This window comes from Macrotis lagotis, chromosome 4 (genome assembly GCF_037893015.1).
Source record: "Macrotis lagotis isolate mMagLag1 chromosome 4, bilby.v1.9.chrom.fasta, whole genome shotgun sequence".
Lineage (NCBI taxonomy): Eukaryota > Metazoa > Chordata > Mammalia > Peramelemorphia > Peramelidae > Macrotis > Macrotis lagotis.
Window position 1 is genome coordinate 114,054,518 of NC_133661.1, and position 19,386 is coordinate 114,073,903.

A 19,386-nucleotide genomic window follows, 5' to 3' on the forward strand; every position below is an offset into this window, starting at 1 on the left:
TTCTTTCTCCTAGCATTATATATATAACAATCCCATTTATTCTCATCAATTTTTTTAAATAAGAAGAAACTTGTGCTGCTTTCAAACAAATGAAAAAATCATAAAGAATTTTAAAACATGTATAAGGAATATTCTTAACTACAATATGGTTTCATCTGATTAATATTTTGTTAGTCTTTTTTAAACACACATTTCATTGTACTGATAAAAACCTTTTTCTTGCTTACCATCTTCCTCAATTTCTCTGGTTCTTGTTTGTCACTTCTGTCTTTTCTTTGATAGAATCATAGTGTAAAAGCTGGGGAACTTTCAGCTAGTCTAGGCAAAACCTGTCATTTTACAGATGAGAAACTGAAACTTGGAGGCATCAAGGTCCTTTCTCAGTGTCATGGGACTAATAAATGGTGTGACTATAATTTTTTTAAATTTATTTTTATTAAAGATATTATTTGAGTTTTACAATTTTCCCCCCAATCTTGCTTTCCTCCCCCCACCCCACCCCACGGAAAGCACTCTGTCAGTCTTTACTTTGTTTCCATGTTGTACCTTGATCCAAATTGGGTGTGATGAGAGAGAAATCATATCCTTAAAGAGAAGTCTAAGAGGTAACAAGATCAGACAATAAGATATCTGGTTTTTTTCTAAATTAAGGGGAATAGTCCTTGCACTTTGTTCAAACTCCACAGCTCCGTATCTGGATACAGATGGTACTCTCCTTTGCAGACAGCCCAAAATTGTTCCTGATTGTTGCACTGATGGAATGAGCAAGTCTTTCAAGGTTGAACATCGTTCCCATGTTGCTGTTAGGGTGTACAGTGTTTTTCTGGTTCTGCTCATCTCACTCAGCATCGCTTCATTCGAATCCCCCCAGGTTTCCCCGAAATCCCGTCCCTCCTGGTTTCTAATAGATAGTGTTCCATGACATACATATACCACAGTTTGCTAAGCCATTCCCCAATTGAAGGACATTTACTGGATTTCCAATTCTTTGCCACCACAAACAGGGCTGCTATAAATATTTTTGTACAAGTAATGTTTTTACCCTTTTTCCTCATCTCTTCAGGGTATAGACCCAGTAGTGGTATTGCTGGGTCAAAGGGTATGTATGCACATTTTTGTTGCCCTTTGGGCATAGTTCCAAATAGCTCTCCAGAAGGGTTGGATGAGTTCACAGCTCCACCAACAGTGTAATAGTGTCCCAGATTTCTTACATCCCTTCCAACAATGATCATTATCCTTCCTGGTCATACTGGCCAATCTGAGAGGTGTGAGGTGGTACCTCAGAGAAGCTTTAATTTGCATTTCTCTAATAATTAATGATTTAGAGCATTTTTAGAATTTTTTTTAAGTTTTTGTAAGGAACATGGGGTTATGTGGCTTGCCCAAGGCCACACAGCTAGGTAATTATTAAGTGTCTGAGACCAGATTTGAACCCAGGTACTCCTGACTCCAGGTCCGGTGCTTTATCCACTACACCACCTAGCCGCCCTGTGACTAGAATTTTAAACCAAGTTCTTTGCTTGACCACAAGTTCAGCACCCTCTTCTTTTTAATTGTATTTTCTGTTTTCTATTTTTTTTTAATTTTACAATTTTTCCCCTAATCTTGCTTCCCTCCCCCCACCCCACAGAAGGCAGCCTGATAGTCTTTACATTATTTCCATGCTATACACTGATCAAAATTAAATATGTTGAGAGAAAAATCGTACCCATGAAGAAAAAATAAATATAAGAGATAACAACATTATGTAATACATAAGATTACTTTTTTTTTAATTAGAGGTAATAGTCTTTGGTCTTTGTTTAAATTCTACAGTTCTTTCTTTGGATACAAATGTTATTCTCCATCTCAGATACCCTAAAATTGTCCCTGATTATTGCACTGATGAAATGAAAGTCCATTAAAGTTGATCATCACCCCTGTGTTGCTGTTATGGTGTACAATGTTCTTCTAGTTCTGCTCTTCTCATTCAGCATCAGTTCATGCGAGTCTTTCCGGGCTTCTCTGAATGCCCATCCCTCTTGATTTCTAATAGAACAATAGTATTCCATAACAAACATATACTACAGTTTGTTCAGCCCTTCCCCAATTGATGGACATCCCCTCAATTTGCCACCACAAACAGAGCTGTCATGGATATTTTTGTACAAGTGATGTTTTTACCCTGTTTTTTTTTTTTATGATTTCTTCAGGGTATAGACCCAGTAGTGGCATTGCTGGATCAAAGGGTATGCTCATTTTTATTTCCTTTGGCCATAATTCCAAATTACTCTCCAGAAAGGCTGGATGACTTTACAGCTCCACCAACAATGTATTAAGTGTCCCACATTTCCCACATCCCTTTCAACATTGATCATTGTCCTTTCTGGTCATATTGGTCAATCTGAGAGGTGTGAGCATCAGAGATGCTTTAATTTGCATTTCTCTAATCAGTAATGATTTAGAACATTATTTTTTTATATTACTATGGATCACTTTGATTTCCTCATCTGTAAATTGCCTTTGCATATCCTTTAACCATTTGTCAATTGGGGAATGGCTTGTTTTTTTATAAATTTGACTCAGTTCGCTATTAGAAATGAGTCCTTTGTCAGAAATACTAGTTGTAAAAATTGTTTTCCAATTTACTACATTTCTTTTGGTCTTGTTTACAGTAGGTTTGTCTGTGCAAAAGCTTTTTAATTTAATGTAATCAAAATTATCTAGTTTGTTTTTAATGTTGTTCTCCATCTCTTCCTTGGTCATAAACAGCTTCCGTTTCCATAGATTTGACAGGTAAACTATTCCTTAATCTCCTAGTTTGCTTATAATATTGTCTTTTATGTCTAAATCCTGTATCCATTTTTATCTTATCTTGGTATAGCGTGTGAGATGTTGGTCTAATCCAAGTTTCTGCCATACTAACTTCCAATTTTCCCAACAGTTTTTATCAAAGAGTTTTTATCCCAGAAGCTGGACTATTTGGGTTTATCAAATAGAAGATTACTATAATCATTTCCTGTCTCTTTTGCACCTAGTCTATTCCACTGGTCCACCACTCTATTTCTTAGCCAATACCAGACAGTTTTGATGACTAATGCTTTATAATATAATTTTAGATTTGACAAGGCTAAACCACCTTCTTTTGCACTTTTTTCATTAAATCCCTGGATATTTTTGATTTTTTTATTTCTCCATATGAATTTAGTTACAACTTTTTCTAGCTCATTAAAGTAATTTTTTGAAAGTTTGATTGGTAAGGCACTAATAAGTAGTTTAATTTAGATATAATTGTCATTTTTATTATATTAGCTTGGCCTATCTGTGAGCAGTTGATATTTGCCCAGTTATTTAAATCTGCTTTTATTTGTGTGAGAAATTTTTTATAGTTTTCATAGTTTCTGAGTCTGCTTTGCAGATGGACTCCCAAGTATTTTATATTGTCTGAAGTTACTTTAAATGGGATTTCTCTTTCTAGCTCTTGCTTCAGAACCCTCTTTTTAAAGATGTTTAATTATTGCCCTTTTCTTTTTTTAATATCAGTTATTTTGTAGTGATGTCCCCTGCCCTCACCATTAGTATGGTTATTTTCTTCCTAATAATAAATAAATCAAGTAAAATAAATCATTTTACTGGCCAGGTCTGAAAATATATGTCTCATTCACATTTCCAGCTATCTTTTAGACATTACATCCAAAATGAAACTCATTACCTTTCCCTCTTATCCCTCCCCCTGGGTCCTACCCTCCCTACACCATCCTTTCTGTCCATCAGGCATCCTGAATGCCTCACTATCTCAGCCCTTTCCCTTATCCAAACCATTACCAAGGCCTGTTAATTTCAGCTCTCTAGCCTCTCATATTGGCCCCCTTTTCTTCCCTTGACATTGCTGCCATTCTTGTTTGAACCCTTATCACATCATGCCTGAATTATTGCAGTAACTTTTGGATGAGTCTGTTTGCCTCAAATCTCTTGCCACAATAATCCATCTTTATCAGCTGTTAAAGTTATTTTCTTAGAACTAGAGTCTAATTATGTCCCCCCCAATAAACTTCTTGAGACTTCCTATTGCCTCCAAAATCAAACACAAAATAGTCTGTGTGCTATTTAAAGCCTTTCATAACTTAGCCTCCTCCTACCTTTCTAGTCTTCTTATACTTTTCTCCTTGCTAAGTACTCTTCAATCCAGTGATACTGGCCTCCTGGCTAATCCATGAACAAGATATTCCACCTCTTGGCTCCAAGCCTTTTCTCTGACTGTCCTCCAAGCCTAGTCTAATAACTGAATTCCTGGGAGCTGATGAATCACCAAACAAAATAGTATAGAGGAAGATGAGAAGAGGACCAGGATAGAACCTTGGAGACACCTTTTGCAACTGTGACCTAGCTGTAGAATCAGCAAATGGGATCAGATTAATGGAAGGAGAACTAGTGCTGGAAAAACCCAGAGAGTGGACCACAGTGTCACAAGGCTTGGCAAGGCTACCAAGCACTTCATTCTTGTTAGTCTGACTGCGCTGAGCTGAAGCCTCAGTGTGATTGTAATGTACATTTTTTATTTTTTTTTTATTTTTAGTGACTTGGAGCAGCATCTTAAATAACTGTTCATAGCTTGGATTATTCTTTTAAAAACTGCATGTTCATGCCCTTTGGTCACTTACCTAATGGGTAGTGGTCTTGCTCCTTTTCCATCTCCATGGTCAATATGATTGCTTGTGTCTCATGAATGATCCATAGTCCATATTCTACTTTTTCCTGAAAATACTTGTACAGTGAAGATATCTTATTTCTTATTGTCTGTCTTGGGTGTCATTCCTATATAAATCATTTCTGTAAGCATTCTGTACCTACCTAGCACCCTACCATTCTTTAAATCATATCTTCCTTATGCAAGCCTTTGTCTCTTGATTCTGAAACTTTATGCCTCTTTTATTAGGAAGAGTTTGGGGGAACTCTGTGCAACTGATATCTTGTATTTTTATCACTTTGAAGGGGACATCTTAATGCTTGGTGCTTAAATTTTATACAGTTTAACTTATTTGTGAAGGGGCCCTGAGAGCATTTAACTACCTGGAGTCAGGTCTCAATCATCAACCTGGAGGGTCACAGTGATGACAGAGTCACTTAAAGTGGCAACTGCCCAGTGTCAGAGAAGTTGAGGAGCTGAAGACCTCACTGCCTGGAAGAGAAAGGAGTTTTGAGAAGTTCAAAGTCCGCAGGTACATTGTGCACTTGACCAAAACCCTAAGGGCATTCCTAAGACTTCAGATCTCAAGAATCCAGTCAGACTTGGACTTTTGGAGAAAAGATCTTTGTATAGCTTCCCAGACCAGGTCTCAGCAGGACTTTCAGTGTAGGGAAAGGCTAGGGATGACCATGGAAAGATCTCCCTGTAACTTTACCAGTGGAAGCCAATATTTCTCTCCTTTCATGGGAAGCTGTTTTTAACTCCTGCATCTCAGAACCATGACTCTGCTTTTCCTTTCCCAAAGTTCCCACTTGAATAACTTATTTTGACATTGACATAGCACTGCCTTAATCATCTGTTCCTGCTGCACCTTGTGCTGCCCTTTGCTCTCAGGTGGCTACAAAAAAATTTCTTTTTCATTCTTTTTTATTTTGGACTCAACAAACACCAGATAAAAATGAGCATATTCATATTCATTGTAAAACTTAAAGAGATCGTACATGAATCTATTTCATAGGGCTAACTTTTTAAAACATATATAGTAAATTTTAAAACTTCTTTAGCCCAGATACCTTTTGGAGCCAGCAATCCAAACATCCTGTGCCAAAAATTCTTTCTGATTTTCCCTTTTTTTCCTCCCAGATTTCTCATAATAGCTTTTTCTTCTTAGCTACCTTCACCAGCTAATACTACTTCGACTCTTCCTACTTTTTCCCCCTGTTTTTCTCCCCATTATCCTCCATTTTGTATTGTTACTTAAGTCACTCTTAAGTCACTTAGTCTCTCAACTCAATTCTTATAATTGTCACTTGTGGACCTACATTTCCTTACATCATCACTGTGAGGTTAGAAAGGTGGTTTGTACATGCATAGACCAAAGGCTCAGAGAGAATCATTGACTTGCTTGCCTGAGGTTATTTAGTTGAGTCTTTTGGAACTATTACTAGAATCTAATTCTTCTATTTCCCCTTAGCCTTTAATTTTTAATTAAAATGTCATTGTTAATGCATTATCAGTCACTTCACATTTGAAGGGCTCTCTTTATGAGGTTCTTTCTTAGGGGCTAGTTAGATACAGGTTTTTAGGACAGCCTATTTCAGGCATCACTGCATTGAAGTCAACAGTGACTATACAAATAAGTGTGTATGGGAAAGTTTTTAAATTTTAGAAGCCCCATTAAAATATGCTTTTCCATCACTAAACACAAGATGTATTTGTCCATTGATCTCTGAGGAGCAGAGATGCAATGAAAATGCCTCTCTGTCACTTAGTAGATAAAGAAAAAGCAAAGACCAGAAGGGACTTGAAGTCTCCCCAAAAGAAAAAAGAGAAGTATATTGTATGTGCCTAATGGTTGTAGTCAGAAGAGAAAGTTAAGGGCAGAGGAAAGGATTGGGGCTGTAATGAGGGGCAGATGGGTGGGATGGGAGCAATTTGTTCCCTAAGAAAATGCTACACGTTTGATTGGGATAATGAGGGGATGAGACCACCAACCTGCTGGAGAAGGTTGAGGGGAAAGCAGTAATCCTAAGGATTGAGTTACAACCAGGAAAGAAAAGGATTGAATCCAAGAGTTGTCTTCCATACCTAGAGCTGCAGTCTTGGGTCTGTGAAAGCTTGACTAAACAGGTCAAAGTGTAGGGTGAAGTCAGTACAAACATCAGGTCTGTTGGCTGATTGTTATTAGCACTCCCCCACAATCTAGAGATACTATTAAATATAGTAGAGACTATAATAAGAGGGATGAAACCCTGAATTGAACAGAGAACCCTAAATGTCATATTACATTGTCTTACCAAACCCAAATTGTATTTGAACTCAAATTCTGTATATTTAACTGAATCAAAGGGCAACAGAATTTATAACTAAAAGAGATTTTAGAAATCATCTAGGATTTTGCACATAGTGGATACTCAATAAATATTTGTTGGATGAATAGACAAATCAGAATTTTAAAAGAGAGCAAGCTCTTTGTATACTGATTCAATATGGATAAGAACTTGTATGTTTTAAACTAGATGTATAGAAAATTGAATTTGAGCTCCTGGGTCAGAGTGACCCTGCTCTTCTGGGACTGGCCAATGTAGCACATTCTTCTTGAGTCTTTTTGGGGGGAAGAGGAACTTCTGTTACCTGGATCCTAGATGCTACCTTGGAGGTGACATGTTTCACACTCACTAGCCTTAACTTTTCCTAAGGCCTCACCCAAAGCAGAAAAGTGTGCTCCAGACTTGGGGTCCCAATGGAGGGGGTTAGGCTCAGGAGTGGGGGAGATGGACAGAGACTGAGTGACTGTCTGTAGTTGCCTTTCCCAGAGAAGCCCAAACAGATAATAAAGCCATGTAGAAAATAGGATTAAGGTAATGAACAGGCAGGATGGAGTTTGATCTTTCAATAAAGCCAAAGCCTGACTGACAGGCCAATCCGAAAGGTGGAACAATATTGCCGGCAGGACCTGGCCGGCTGCTCTGGCTTCAGTGTGGGATGGATTCTTTGCTTTTAACCTGTCACAGTTGAAATGCGAGGAGCCACTGGATTTTTCCTTTCATGTACTTTGGAAGGAGGGGGTGGTGAGTGGAGAGGAGAAAAGGTCTCCTCTGAGTAGTGTTTAGCCTGCCAGCTACCTGTTCTGGAACCAGGGTACTTCTTGCCAATTCTTTATTTCTCAAAACTTCCCTCCACTGACTGAGGAATGAGGGGCAGGGCTGAGAAAGCAAGGGAAGGTCTGGGGAGTTGGGTAGAGGAAAGTCAGGGTATTGTGTGTGGTAGCTCCATAGCAGCTCCTAGAACATAGCTCCTTCCTATCCTCAGCCCCAGTTCATAGGCCCTCTCCTGAAGAAAGTTATCTGGTTGTCCTGCCCTCCCTTACTGTGTGTTTAGTTTGTATTTATTTATCTGTGCTCCTGCTATCTTTCCCCAAAAGAATGTGAGTTTCTTGAGGGCAGGCCTCTTTCCTTTCTATCCTTTTATCTCCAGTCTAGCACAGCCTCTAGCTCAGGGCACAAACCTAACCAGTGCTTTTGAATAAATGAATTATAGCAGGAAGAGGACTTATTTCTATAAGCACTTTAAAGATGACAAAGGGCCTTCCTTCAACTCCATGAGACAGGGAGCAAGAACATTATTATTTGGGGAAACAGGCTCAGAAAGGTTAAGGAGTTTGTCTAGGCTCTTTCACCTACCTAGTGTCAGGGCTAGCAGGTCTTCTGCTGCCCTCTCTATTCCATGTGCTTGTTCTCAAGGTCTACTATCCCCTGACTTTTGGAAGCTTTCCCTAGTTGGTTGTTCAAGAATATGAAGAACTCCATAAAAACTTCCCTGAGGCCACACTCAAGATTGAGCTCATTATTCCTCCGTATTTGCTTTCTGGGGATTCCCCATTTTCTTTGTCCCCAGCACCTAGACGTTTTTAGGGCAGTGTGGCAAGTGTGGAGAATACTGGAACACTGATGGTTCTTTGTCTTCTGACCCATGGGTGCTAAGCATCCTCCCCCTCCCTCTGGGCCACAGAGTCAAGGTCACATGTTTCCTGTAGATATTGCTAAAATTTGGAGGAATTGCTAAATTGACTCTCCTGTATTCTCTTGGATACTAGCCTCCCCCCCCCCCAAGGGTGGCTCCCAAGTAGGTTTTTCTTGACTCTGAATTAGTTGGTGGTCTGGTGGCTCCACCCCTGAGGCAGAAATACATCCCCAGGGATTTAAAGCTAATGACCTTTGTGCCTTGATCCCCTTCACTTTAGTCAGTGGAGTCTTTGGCTGTGGTTGAAGCTATTATAGAGTGTAACTTATTTAGTGGGGAAACCTATCACTTTATTCCTGGAAGAGGGACTTGCCAAAACCATCTTCACTCTAGATACTGAATGGAGAATCCCTGGGAATCAGCCCATCATCCTGTTCCTCCAGCCATTTCTGAATAAAATATTGGGTTAATTATATGTCCTGAACCATGTGAAGACCTGGAGCCTTACCCACCACCTATTGATCTTGCCATCTGCCGTCTACATGACTTAAGGGCTATGCAGAATACATATAATGGGCTTTATAGAAGAAGGCAGAGTATTAAAATGTTGTGGCCTACCCCTCCTGTAACTCTCTTAGGGACTTTCTTACCTCTTATATTTGACTTCTTTTCTAAAGGAACACTTACTACTGGCCAATTTGCTCTTAATCAGACATTGGTTAACACTGTCCAAGGCCCAGATCTTTATATCTCAGTTCAGTCTGTAACCCCCAAGTATTCCAGTCTCCATGAAGTTATGCGAAATCATTAACTGCCTCTAATCCCTATGCACTCCCTCTTCATCTTTACTTATTGAAATCTTTTTTTTCCAGGCCCAGCTCAGGTATTATCTCTTCTATGTTTCTCTCTCATCTCCCTTCACCCTAATTTAAAATGATCTTTCCCTTTTCACACTGTATTTATCATGTCTTAGCTTATATTGCATTTATGTGTTCACACTATTTATCCTCATTGTTAAAGTGTAAGTTCCTTGAGCTTTGCCCATAGTAGACCCTTCATCTCTGAGTCAGAGTTGAACTGTGAACATTTAGGAATCCTCATCTAAATCATCTCTCTGTTCTAGGTTCTTCAAACAGCTTGTGCTGCCTTTTGTTCTTGGGGCTTGCTCCGAGGCCTAAGACCACCAGTTGGCCAGTAAGCTACCTTTATTTCTCATTTTCTCCTGATGCATTCTGCCCTGGGGACTTTGGTTCTTTGAGGACCCAGTGAGATCATTAGTTACTCTGACTTTTAGGGATTTTTTTTTTCATTCTTCCTCCCTTAAACTCTCCTGTGTCTCACATATGTGGGAAGAGACAGCTGTGTGCCCTCATTCTTGCCTTCTGTTTAGTTTTATTGTGCCCCCTTGGTCACTCATCTTCCTTTCTTTTTCCCCTAAGTTGGAAGACTTGTTTGAGCAAATGAGGAGAGGCCTAGTCTGTGCCTCCCTCTCTTGGATCAGCTGAGTCCAGTGCCTCAGACGGCTATGGGCTGGGAAGATCAGCTAGGATGCCCTCTGGAGAGCATGGGAAGGCACTAGCCTCTCTCCCTGGTCCTGGCCCTGGCCCTGGCCCTTTGGAGGTGCCCTTAGACCTATTGAGTGATGGATGCCAGGTAGTGGGCAAGACCTCCAGAGGACCCTGGTCTTGGAGAGAGGCCATCAGGGCCCTGACCCCAGGATGTGGCCCCCAGCAGCTGGGGGCTAGCCAGAGTGCCTGTAACCCTCCGGGGCTGGGTCTGTTTGCGTGTCTTCCCCTCCCCCTGTGTCCCTATGCACCGGAGGCCTCAGCCTCTGCTTAGAGCGATTAGGGGAACAGCCCCTCTTTAAAGTACCTGCCCTCTCCTTTGAAAGTATTAGTGACAACAGCTTTTTTCATTTTCTTTTTACCTCTTTAAGGAACCCTGTAATTTCTTTCTTTTTTCCCCCCTCTCTCCTTTTTCTTTCTCCCCCCCTCTGTCCCCTCTTCCCTCAACTCTTTGAAATCGGCTTTTTGCCGGCTCTGACACCAAACTGATACTTTGCCGTTTCACTTCTCCTTATCCCTTTATGGCAACAGATGTTGAAATTTTGTATCCTTTTATCTGCCCGGCTGCCCCTTTCCTGTAATTACGTTCCCCTTGTTAGCAGTACAAAGTGGGCTGCTTCACGACCCGGCCTTTGAGCCATTGTGTCTGAACACGTGTGCGCACGCGTGCTGGTCTGTGGGTGTATGTGTGTGCGTGCCTGTGTTTTTGGTAATGGGCTCTTCAGGCTGGGGAAGGAGGGCTGGGGCTGCGCCGGCCTCTGTTTGTCTCTGCCCCTATTCAGAAGTGGAGAGCGAGGGGCTCCATCCAATTATGGCAGTTGTGACCCAGGCTGCCCTCCCCCCATCCTGCCCCTTCAGGTGTTCAAAGCCTTCCAGATAATGCGCTGGGCAGGGTCAAGGGGAAGGGAGAGAATACAAATAAAAGAGATAATACAAAGTTATTGCAGGGGAATTGATAGAGGCTTAAAAATGGGCTTATGACAGACAGTGGCTTGAAAGACCTTATAGGGAGAGGCATGTGGCTTGATTTTTTTCCCCCCTCTTTGGAATGAGTTAGAAAAGACCAGGAGGGCCCGGTTTTTGCCTCCTGTCCAGCCCCACTCATCCCCAGGATGCCAGACAGAGGTGACCAATTAAGCCAGCTCTGTACACCCAGCTCTTCCCCTTCAGACCAGTTTACCCAGCACCACGTGACCCTGGATAAGTCAGCAGCCTGCTTGAACCTCAGTTTGCTCGTGTGTTAAATGAGGGGGTTGAACTAGGCAGCTTTTAAGGTCTTCAGAGTTGTGATCCTGTGACCTTCCAGAACAATCTGGTCATAGATTCTAGTATATCTAGTATATTCTAGCATTAAGCAAATGTGTATCAGGTGAATGAATATTATAATAAACTATCACAATTCCCTAAGCAGCTAAGATGCCACAGTGGATAGAACGCTGGTCTTGGAGTCAGGAAAAGCTGAATTCAAATCGGCTTCAGACTCTTATTGTGTGATACTGGGAAAGTCATTTAAATCACTGTCTGTCTCAGTTTCCTCATCTGCACCATGCGATTATTGTGGAGGTTAAATGTGTCAAAGTGCTTTACAAATATTAAAGTACCGTATAAAGGTTAGTGAACATAATTAAAGCATTTTTAACCCAACAACAGGCAAGTTTTATTCCCATTGTACAAATGAGAACAATGAGACTCAGAGAAGTTAAGGGACTTGCTCATAGTCAACACAAATAATTTGTGGTAGTCGGGAGTGAAGCTGGGTCTCCTAACCCTGAACCCCTGGGCCTCTGGACTCTGCTCCTCCTTCCTTCCCAATCACCAGGCACCTCTTGTGCCTAGGAGGGATAAGCACTCATTGATGTGGTGCCCGGTGGGTTCATTTGTCCATACTCAATGTTCTAATCTCTGGAATTCTTTACTGAACTAAATGCCTGCGGGTTGGGTGGGGCATGCCAAGGCTTTCAAAGTTTACAATCTTATATAGGCAGTAAAAACATTGACGATATAGGAGGAAAGCAGCAAAAATAGAAATAGGGCAAAGATTAAGTGCATAGATAAGGAGTGAAGTGAGAATTTGGGGAGTTTCCTGTAGTTTTTATCCAGGAAAGCTTCCTATAGGAAGTGAGTTTTCAGAAAGGAACTGGTACAAAAGCAAAATCCTTTCCTGGTATGTGTATGACTTTGGGTCAGGACTAGACAAAAGGAGCTGGTGGATCTTTTGGAAAAGAGCAGGAGAATTTGTGTCCAAGGAAGCCTTGGGTTTGGGGCTGTAGGAGCATCTCTTGCTCCTCATTGGCCTTGTCTCCTTCCCCCTCATATGCACAGCCACGTTGTCACTACTGCATTGATGAGGGTGGTATGGCCTCGGTGGGTCTCTGAGGTCCTTACCTTTAGTGAGGTGGATTCCCCTCTCCCCACCATTTGTCCTGAAGTGAAGATTTTTCACCACAGATAGTTTTTGATCCTCTCCCTCTGTGATTGCTTTTGAGATAATTCCTTTTAGATCCAACTCAACCCTCTCTTGCCATTGATGGAGTGCCTGGGTCAGCTAATTTTGCTAGGATGGGACACTATCCTAGTTTCTGATGCCAGTTCTGAGGAGGCACCTGAAGACAGGAGGGCAAAGTAAAAGTAGCTTCCAGCTTTACTCCTTGCTCTCTTGGAAAACAGCATCCTAAAAGCGGGCAGTGAAAAGAAGACTCCATCCCAGACGGCACTGCCTCATTCATCAGGCTCACACACAAGGGCCAGTCTGTCTTTATCTTTCCCTGAGTCCAAAGAGAATTGATGGTAGACTAAAGAAGGTGAATGGGGACTCCCCCCCTACACAACTAGCCAGATACCTAGCGAAAGCAGATGGCTTTGTTTGCCTTGGGATCCAGATTTTATTTTAGGTTTTTGTCTGCTCTACTAAAGGAGACCTCCAGTGCTCTCCTTCACTCGCTGCCCAAGCCAGAGGGGCTCCAGCATGGCTGCCCTGTTCCCACACAAGTGGTGCTAGAAGCCAAGGACTCAGCCCTCCTCCCCTCCTCCTCCTCTGGTTGGTGAGAGGCTGAGGAGCATTCTTGACATTCTTTGCAGAGAAAAGGGGTGAAATGTCTGAATTTGGGGGTCACTGTGTTATACAAATTGCAATCTAATCGTTTTTTCCAAGAACATACTTAGGCTAAGAAAAGAAGCCTAGGGGGAGGGAAGACAGGAGATAGACAGCTTTTTTTGTCCCCTTTTCCCCAAAGTTTGGACCATTGTCGGGGCGGTCCCCCTCCCCCTTCCCTTAGTTGTCTTCTGCCCCAGCAGCCAACAGTGGTTTTATAGTTAAATTGGTGGTAGGGATGATCTTGGGGGGAGCTTGTGCGGTGGGGGAAGGGGTGCCTACGGTGCCATTTTTGTTTGTTTTCTCAAATCAAAGCCGCAGCAGGAGGCCTGTGGCACTGCTGGGCCTCTATTTGAAGAGAAGGGCCATTTCCCAGAGCCCAATGTGTCCGTTTATACTCTGAACTTAACCTCACGGGCACCCGCACAACAGAACTTTGAGAGTCCTGGTGCAAGAAGGTAAAAGAAATTGTATCTTTTTATTGGACCATTTGAAGTGTGTGTGGCCAATTCAGAGAACTCGAGTGCAAAGGGGGAACAAACTTGTAGCCTGACTACCTCTGTTCTCCAACCCTGACCCCCCTTGGCTCCTAGCCTTCCCAGGCTTTGCAGCTGGCTTTGCACTGGATTCACAATGTTTTGGAGGGGACTTTTTGCACTTGCCTCTGACTCCTAGGGCCCCTGGAGCTGATATTACAGGTTGGGACTGGAAGCAAGAGGAGTAGCTGCCCGAGTCCTGACCCTCCAGTTGCTTCTTGGTGCCCACCAATCTCCGAGATCCATGGTATCTCCTTAAAATCATGGTCCTAGGATTTGGTAGGGAAGCATAGCACTTCTGAATGAATTCCTTCCTCAGTGACTTTGATGGGGCAACTAGGATTCCAGTGCCTTGGAATGGGTGAGTCAGTCCTTGCTGGGCTCTGCTCACCACCCTCTCCCCCCAATTACCCCTCCAAGCCAGCTTCCCACCCCATAGCCTTTCATCTTCTATTTCAAACAAACAAACATGAAATTACTTCTCCAGATTAAAGGAGAGAGCCCCTCAGTCACTCATCACCACCTCACTAATGGGAGGTGGGGAGGGGGGAGGAGTACACCAAACGGGACCCAAACCCAAGGGTAGAGGGAAAAATTGTCCTTTTCCCCACACCCCACTCTCTAACCTTAGTGGCATAATCCCTGGGGAGCCTAGGTGCAAGCAATCAAGGGGCCCAGGTGCCAGTAGGGCATGAACCACTAGTGGGACAGCTGAATTGTCAACTAAGGCATCCCCAACCTTTAAATAAACTCCCAGCCCTACTTGGTAAGATTAGGGGATGATTTTATGAGACAAGGATCTCATCCAACCTTGCTCTGGACCCCCGTGGGAGCCCTTGGGTAGACTCCAGTCCTCCTCTCCCCATTCTAAATCGGGCAGTGGCATTGTTTGTACTGAGTATTCCAGAAACCTGTTTTTTTCTCTTGGCCCTAGGTCACACCAAGAGTTTAGGAACAAGAGAAAGTTCAGTTTCATTTAGGGTAGATGCTGATCAGGGTGGGGTGAAATCTTTCTGATTCAAGAGTCTTCCTTCTCTCTGGGGGCTTGTTAAATTGTCCAAGTCTAAGGCTGAGGGCAAGGGCCTAGATAGAAATCTGTACTACAGAAATTCTGAAAAGTCAGTAAGCTGTTCTTCAGGCTCTCTGATCGGTTTTTCATCTTCCCTCCCTCCCTCCCTCATAGGATTTCTTTCTCCTCTCAGGGTTTCTGTATCTTCTACTTTTCCCAAGGCTGAGGTCTAGAGACCCTTTCGGCTAGTTTACAGGTGGCAATTCAGTGTTTCTCTGAAGGAGTTAATGGGTCAGGCCTGGAGACTTGTTTGGGAGCTTTCAGTACTCAACTCTTCCTTTTTTCCTTTCCCGTCCTGCAAAAAAAACACAAAACCCAATATCCTGGCGGCCAAACCTAACCCAGGGTGGGAGGGATTAACAGGTGCACTTGATGTTGGGGGGCGTTGTCAGGACCAGCAGGCCTCCCTAAATGGTTGCTAGGGTTCTGGCATCAGGGGCTAGGTGGCTGCCCACTGCCGCGGTCACGGAGGGAATTACACAGCCACAAAGAAATTGTTATTCCCTGTAATCTGCTCTCTGGAGAGCAGGGGTGGGGGAGCGGGCTGGGCCCAGCAGGCCAGGAGCTGTGATCACAGAGGCGTGCTGTTGCAGAGAGAAGGATGGGGGCCAGCCTAGGGCCAGAGCTGGGGCTGGGGGGCTTTTGCCTTCTGAGCTGGGAACGACAGGGCCCTGCTGCTAAGCTGTTTTCTCAGCGATTTCTCTCCCCAGATACAAAGGTGTTTACTTGTTTTACCATCTTCTGAAACTCCCCTTTTCCCTTTGTGTGGTCTTTATCCCCGACAAGGTTTGAGCCCCAGATTACAGGGAGGAATTAAGGCATTGGGCTAGGGCAGCTCAGAACTGTTGTGACCCATGGGATCAAGGACTATAAAATAACCACATGTGTGGGGGGAGATCCTGACCTCTCTGGCACAGCGCATTCATTGTCCTGAGACAGAGTCAGCTTGGGCAGCAGGCGGCCAGGCAAGCAGGTGTGCCTGGATAGGCTGAACCTCCCTGATGCATTAGAGCACTTTGCTAGGGGGACGAGAGAAACCGAGCAGAGGAAAAGGGAAGACCAAGGTTCTTTTCTAGCCAGTACCCTCTGGCCCCCCCCATACAAGGGTAGAAATAGCAGGAAGTCATTATAGCAGAGAGATGGGTTTGGTGGGAGGTCATTATTTCACCATCCTCCCCAAGACCAGTTCAATATTTTCCAGATCTATCAGGACACATATAGCACCCTCACACCAAAATACAAGCTCTAAGAGGAGAGAGTTTTTGTGACTTCCAGTCATTCAAAAGTTATGGGATATCTCCAGAACCAGACAAGGCAATAGGGTCTCACAGGATTGATTGCTTCTGAACCCTAGTCACATTCCCCTCTCATCTCTCTTTTCTTGTCTTCCCAGCGGGCAACTGATGACACACCTAGGCCGGGATTTTCACCGAGGGGCTGGAGTGCTGGATGTCCTGTATGAGACCCCTTCTACACTGCTGTCCTGTGGCTATGACACCTATATCCGATACTGGGACATCCGAACCAGCTCCCAGTGAGTAGAGTTACCCAGAAGAGTGAGATTGGCAGGGAAGTCTGTGCAGCTCTTCCTAGCTCCCCTCCACCTCACAATTTCAGCTGGGGCAAAGGAACACCAAGCTCAAGGTTGAGTCAGTCATTGTGGGGAAGGCTAGTAAGTTTCTAATTTTTTTTAATTTAAGGCAGTGGGGGTTAAGTGACTTGTCCAAGGTCACACAGCTAGGCAATTATTAAGTGTCTGAGCTGGATTTGAACTTGGGTCCTAATTCCAGGGCCAGTGCTCTATCCACTGTGCCATCTGGCTGCCCCAAGGCTAGTGAGTTTTACTGGGGATAGGGTGTAACTAGTTACAGGAACATTAGTGTCACAACATGAGGGCCAGAATTCTGATGCCAACATAAGCCTGGAGGGTAATGCCATGGGGAACTCTATCTTCTCAAAAGACAGGTACAGTCCTGCTCCTTTTAGCAAACTTTACTGGCTTTGTAAGTGGTTATTTTTGTCCTGAACTCACTTGGATCCGTATTTTCTGTGTGTAATATATTTCATAACACACACACACACACACACACACACACACACACACACACACTCTCTCTCTCTCTCTCTCTCTCTCTCTCTCTCTCTCTCTCTCTCTCTCCACATTGTGATCCTGTCCTTATAAACTGTCCTTCCAGCAGTCCCTTCTTGCCTCCTACTCCTTGAGTCATTCTCCATGCCTGTCTTTGGACTTTGCTCTTCAAACATGAGACTCAAGAGATACATAAAAAGCAGAGAGCAGCCATGTATATTGGCTCTAGGTGTGGATGGGGACCTAGGTTGGGAGAATGTGTGGGGCATCGATGTCCATACTTGGTGTTGGCTTTCCACTCATGGAATCAACTTATCCAGTGGCTCTTAAGTCCTTTTCCCAGGTCTTAGCTTGGAGCTTTTTAGTCCCTTCATAGTTGACATTGTCTTTTTCTACATTTCTACATGAATTGCCTGCCACTGCCACTTTTGGACCATTCACAGAGCCCTAAATGACTTTTTCATCATCTTGACTTTCTACTTCCTTGAAGAAATAGTTTTTGCAAACTTCTAGATTTTATTGAGAACTCTCCCTTTCCCCCAACTCCCAATTGCTCTACATCCACATTTCTGTATTCACCCTCAGAAAAATCCAAGTTCAGATACAATTACCCTTGGTAGAAATCCCATTTCTTTTCTCTATTAAGGTGTTTCTATAAATATTTGGAAGTTCAGACTTCTACCTTCTCCCATTATCTGTTATAAAAACCCTTCTAATTCCTTGGTGCTAAGTTCATTAGATTTTGGCAATGGGTGTCCTTGATCATCCTATGTTCCTTTTTTGGAAAGGAAATGTGTGATGGAGTGGGAGGAGCCTCATGACAGTGCCCTCTACTGTGTGCAGAGTGATGGGAACCACATGCTGGCCAGCGGGTCTTCCTACTATGGTGTAGTGCGGCTGTGGGACCGACGCCAGAAAGGCTGCTTGCATGTGAGTATCTCACTCCCTCTGCCTATCATCGATAGAAGTCCAGGTCTCTTGTGTGCCTGCCTTGACTCCCTCCACTGGGCCCAGGCCCAGAAGGGTCACCCGGGAGGAGGGTTGGGGATCCTCGGATACAAGACACAATGGGATTCACCTTCCCAGCACCTATTCATCTCCTCTCCCTGGAGTCAGGGCCAAGCCCTCCTCCCTTCCCTGTGTAAGCTCTTGCTCCTTGTCATATATATTTATCTGCAGGCCTTCTCGCTGTCATCTCCAACCAGTAGCCCTGTTTACTGCCTACGTTTCAGCACCACACACCTCTACGCAGCAGTAGCCTCTGCCCTCCATGTTCTTGACTTCAAGACACCGTGACTGGCTGCCCTCCCATACAAAGACCCCTCCCCACACAAGACCAGGCAGATGGCCTGCTCAGGATCAGCCATCCCTGGGCCTGGCCTGAAGAGAGCAAGCAGCAAATGATCCTGTGACCATCGGGCTTTGTGCTTTTAAACCAAAGACCATTGGCATTTGGTAGTCTTGATGTTTCCATTTGGGAGAAGGGCTGTTCCCTATGTCCATAACCAGCCAGTCAACCACTCTGGAGCCTGCTAACCTAAGAGAGTAGGGGTCTGGACTGGGGACTCTTGTCTTTGCAGGATCTGGGGCAAGGTGCATTGAGCCTCCACAACCAACCTGCAAAGATATAAGAAACCTTTGCAGCCTTTCCAATTGGCCTGTCAATCCAATGTATCTTCTCTCCTCTTCACTTAACTATCCTTCCTGCTGGACAGGATCAGTCTTCAACTCCTCAATCAGGACCATGTCTAGATGAAACAAGCCAGGTCCCTGGGGAGGGAAGAGGACGACGACTCCTTTTTGGAAAGCATTCAGGCCCTGAGCTCCTTAGGCAGACCAGAGAACATTGGAGATTCAGCTGGTTTGAGTTCTGAGCCAGTCTCTCTGGCCTGGCCCTGTTTTGTGGGGTACTGTGGGAAAATTATATTTTTAATTTATTTTTTTAAATAAACCTTAGCTGTTAATGTGGATTCTGGCCACTCTCTTAGTACCCAAAGAGGAACCTCTACAGACTGAGATTTGGCTTGCTTTAGGGGTAGACCATTAGAGAGTCCTAGGTTCTAATTCTTAGCTCTCATTTTCCATCTCAAACCCTAGAACTTCCTTCCTCAGTGGTATCGGGCTGGAATGGTTCCATTCCCATAATATTATGCTTCCTTTTCTAATTCTCTTTCTATATCCTTTCTAAAATATAGCTTTTCCTTGTTTTCTTTTATGTTTCTTCAGATAAGGCTTGTGTTATTCATCTTGTTTGGGTTTGAGTAGGTCTGACACACACTAAAACTCTGCCCAACAACCTATATTTCCAATTGATCATTTACACAACTTCCTCCTTCTTGGGCTTGAAGAATATTATATATTTGCTCTGTCTGTGTGTTCCCACTTTTAGAGTTATTTATGTGCTACT

General features: G+C 43.5%; 1 protein-coding gene across 1 annotated transcript in view; it reads left to right on the forward strand.

The window, feature by feature from the left end:
* Window positions 1-18,306, forward strand: part of FBXW4 (F-box and WD repeat domain containing 4) — a 113,181-nt gene extending 94,875 nt beyond the window's left edge. The window contains exons 7-9 of the mRNA XM_074233887.1: window positions 16,284-16,424; window positions 17,768-17,909; window positions 18,159-18,306. Of these exons, the coding sequence (XP_074089988.1) occupies window positions 16,284-16,424; window positions 17,768-17,909; window positions 18,159-18,275 (400 nt within the window). The 3' untranslated portion in view covers window positions 18,276-18,306. The remainder of the gene's footprint in view (window positions 1-16,283; window positions 16,425-17,767; window positions 17,910-18,158) is intronic.
* The last annotated feature ends 1,080 nt before the right edge of the window (window positions 18,307-19,386 follow it).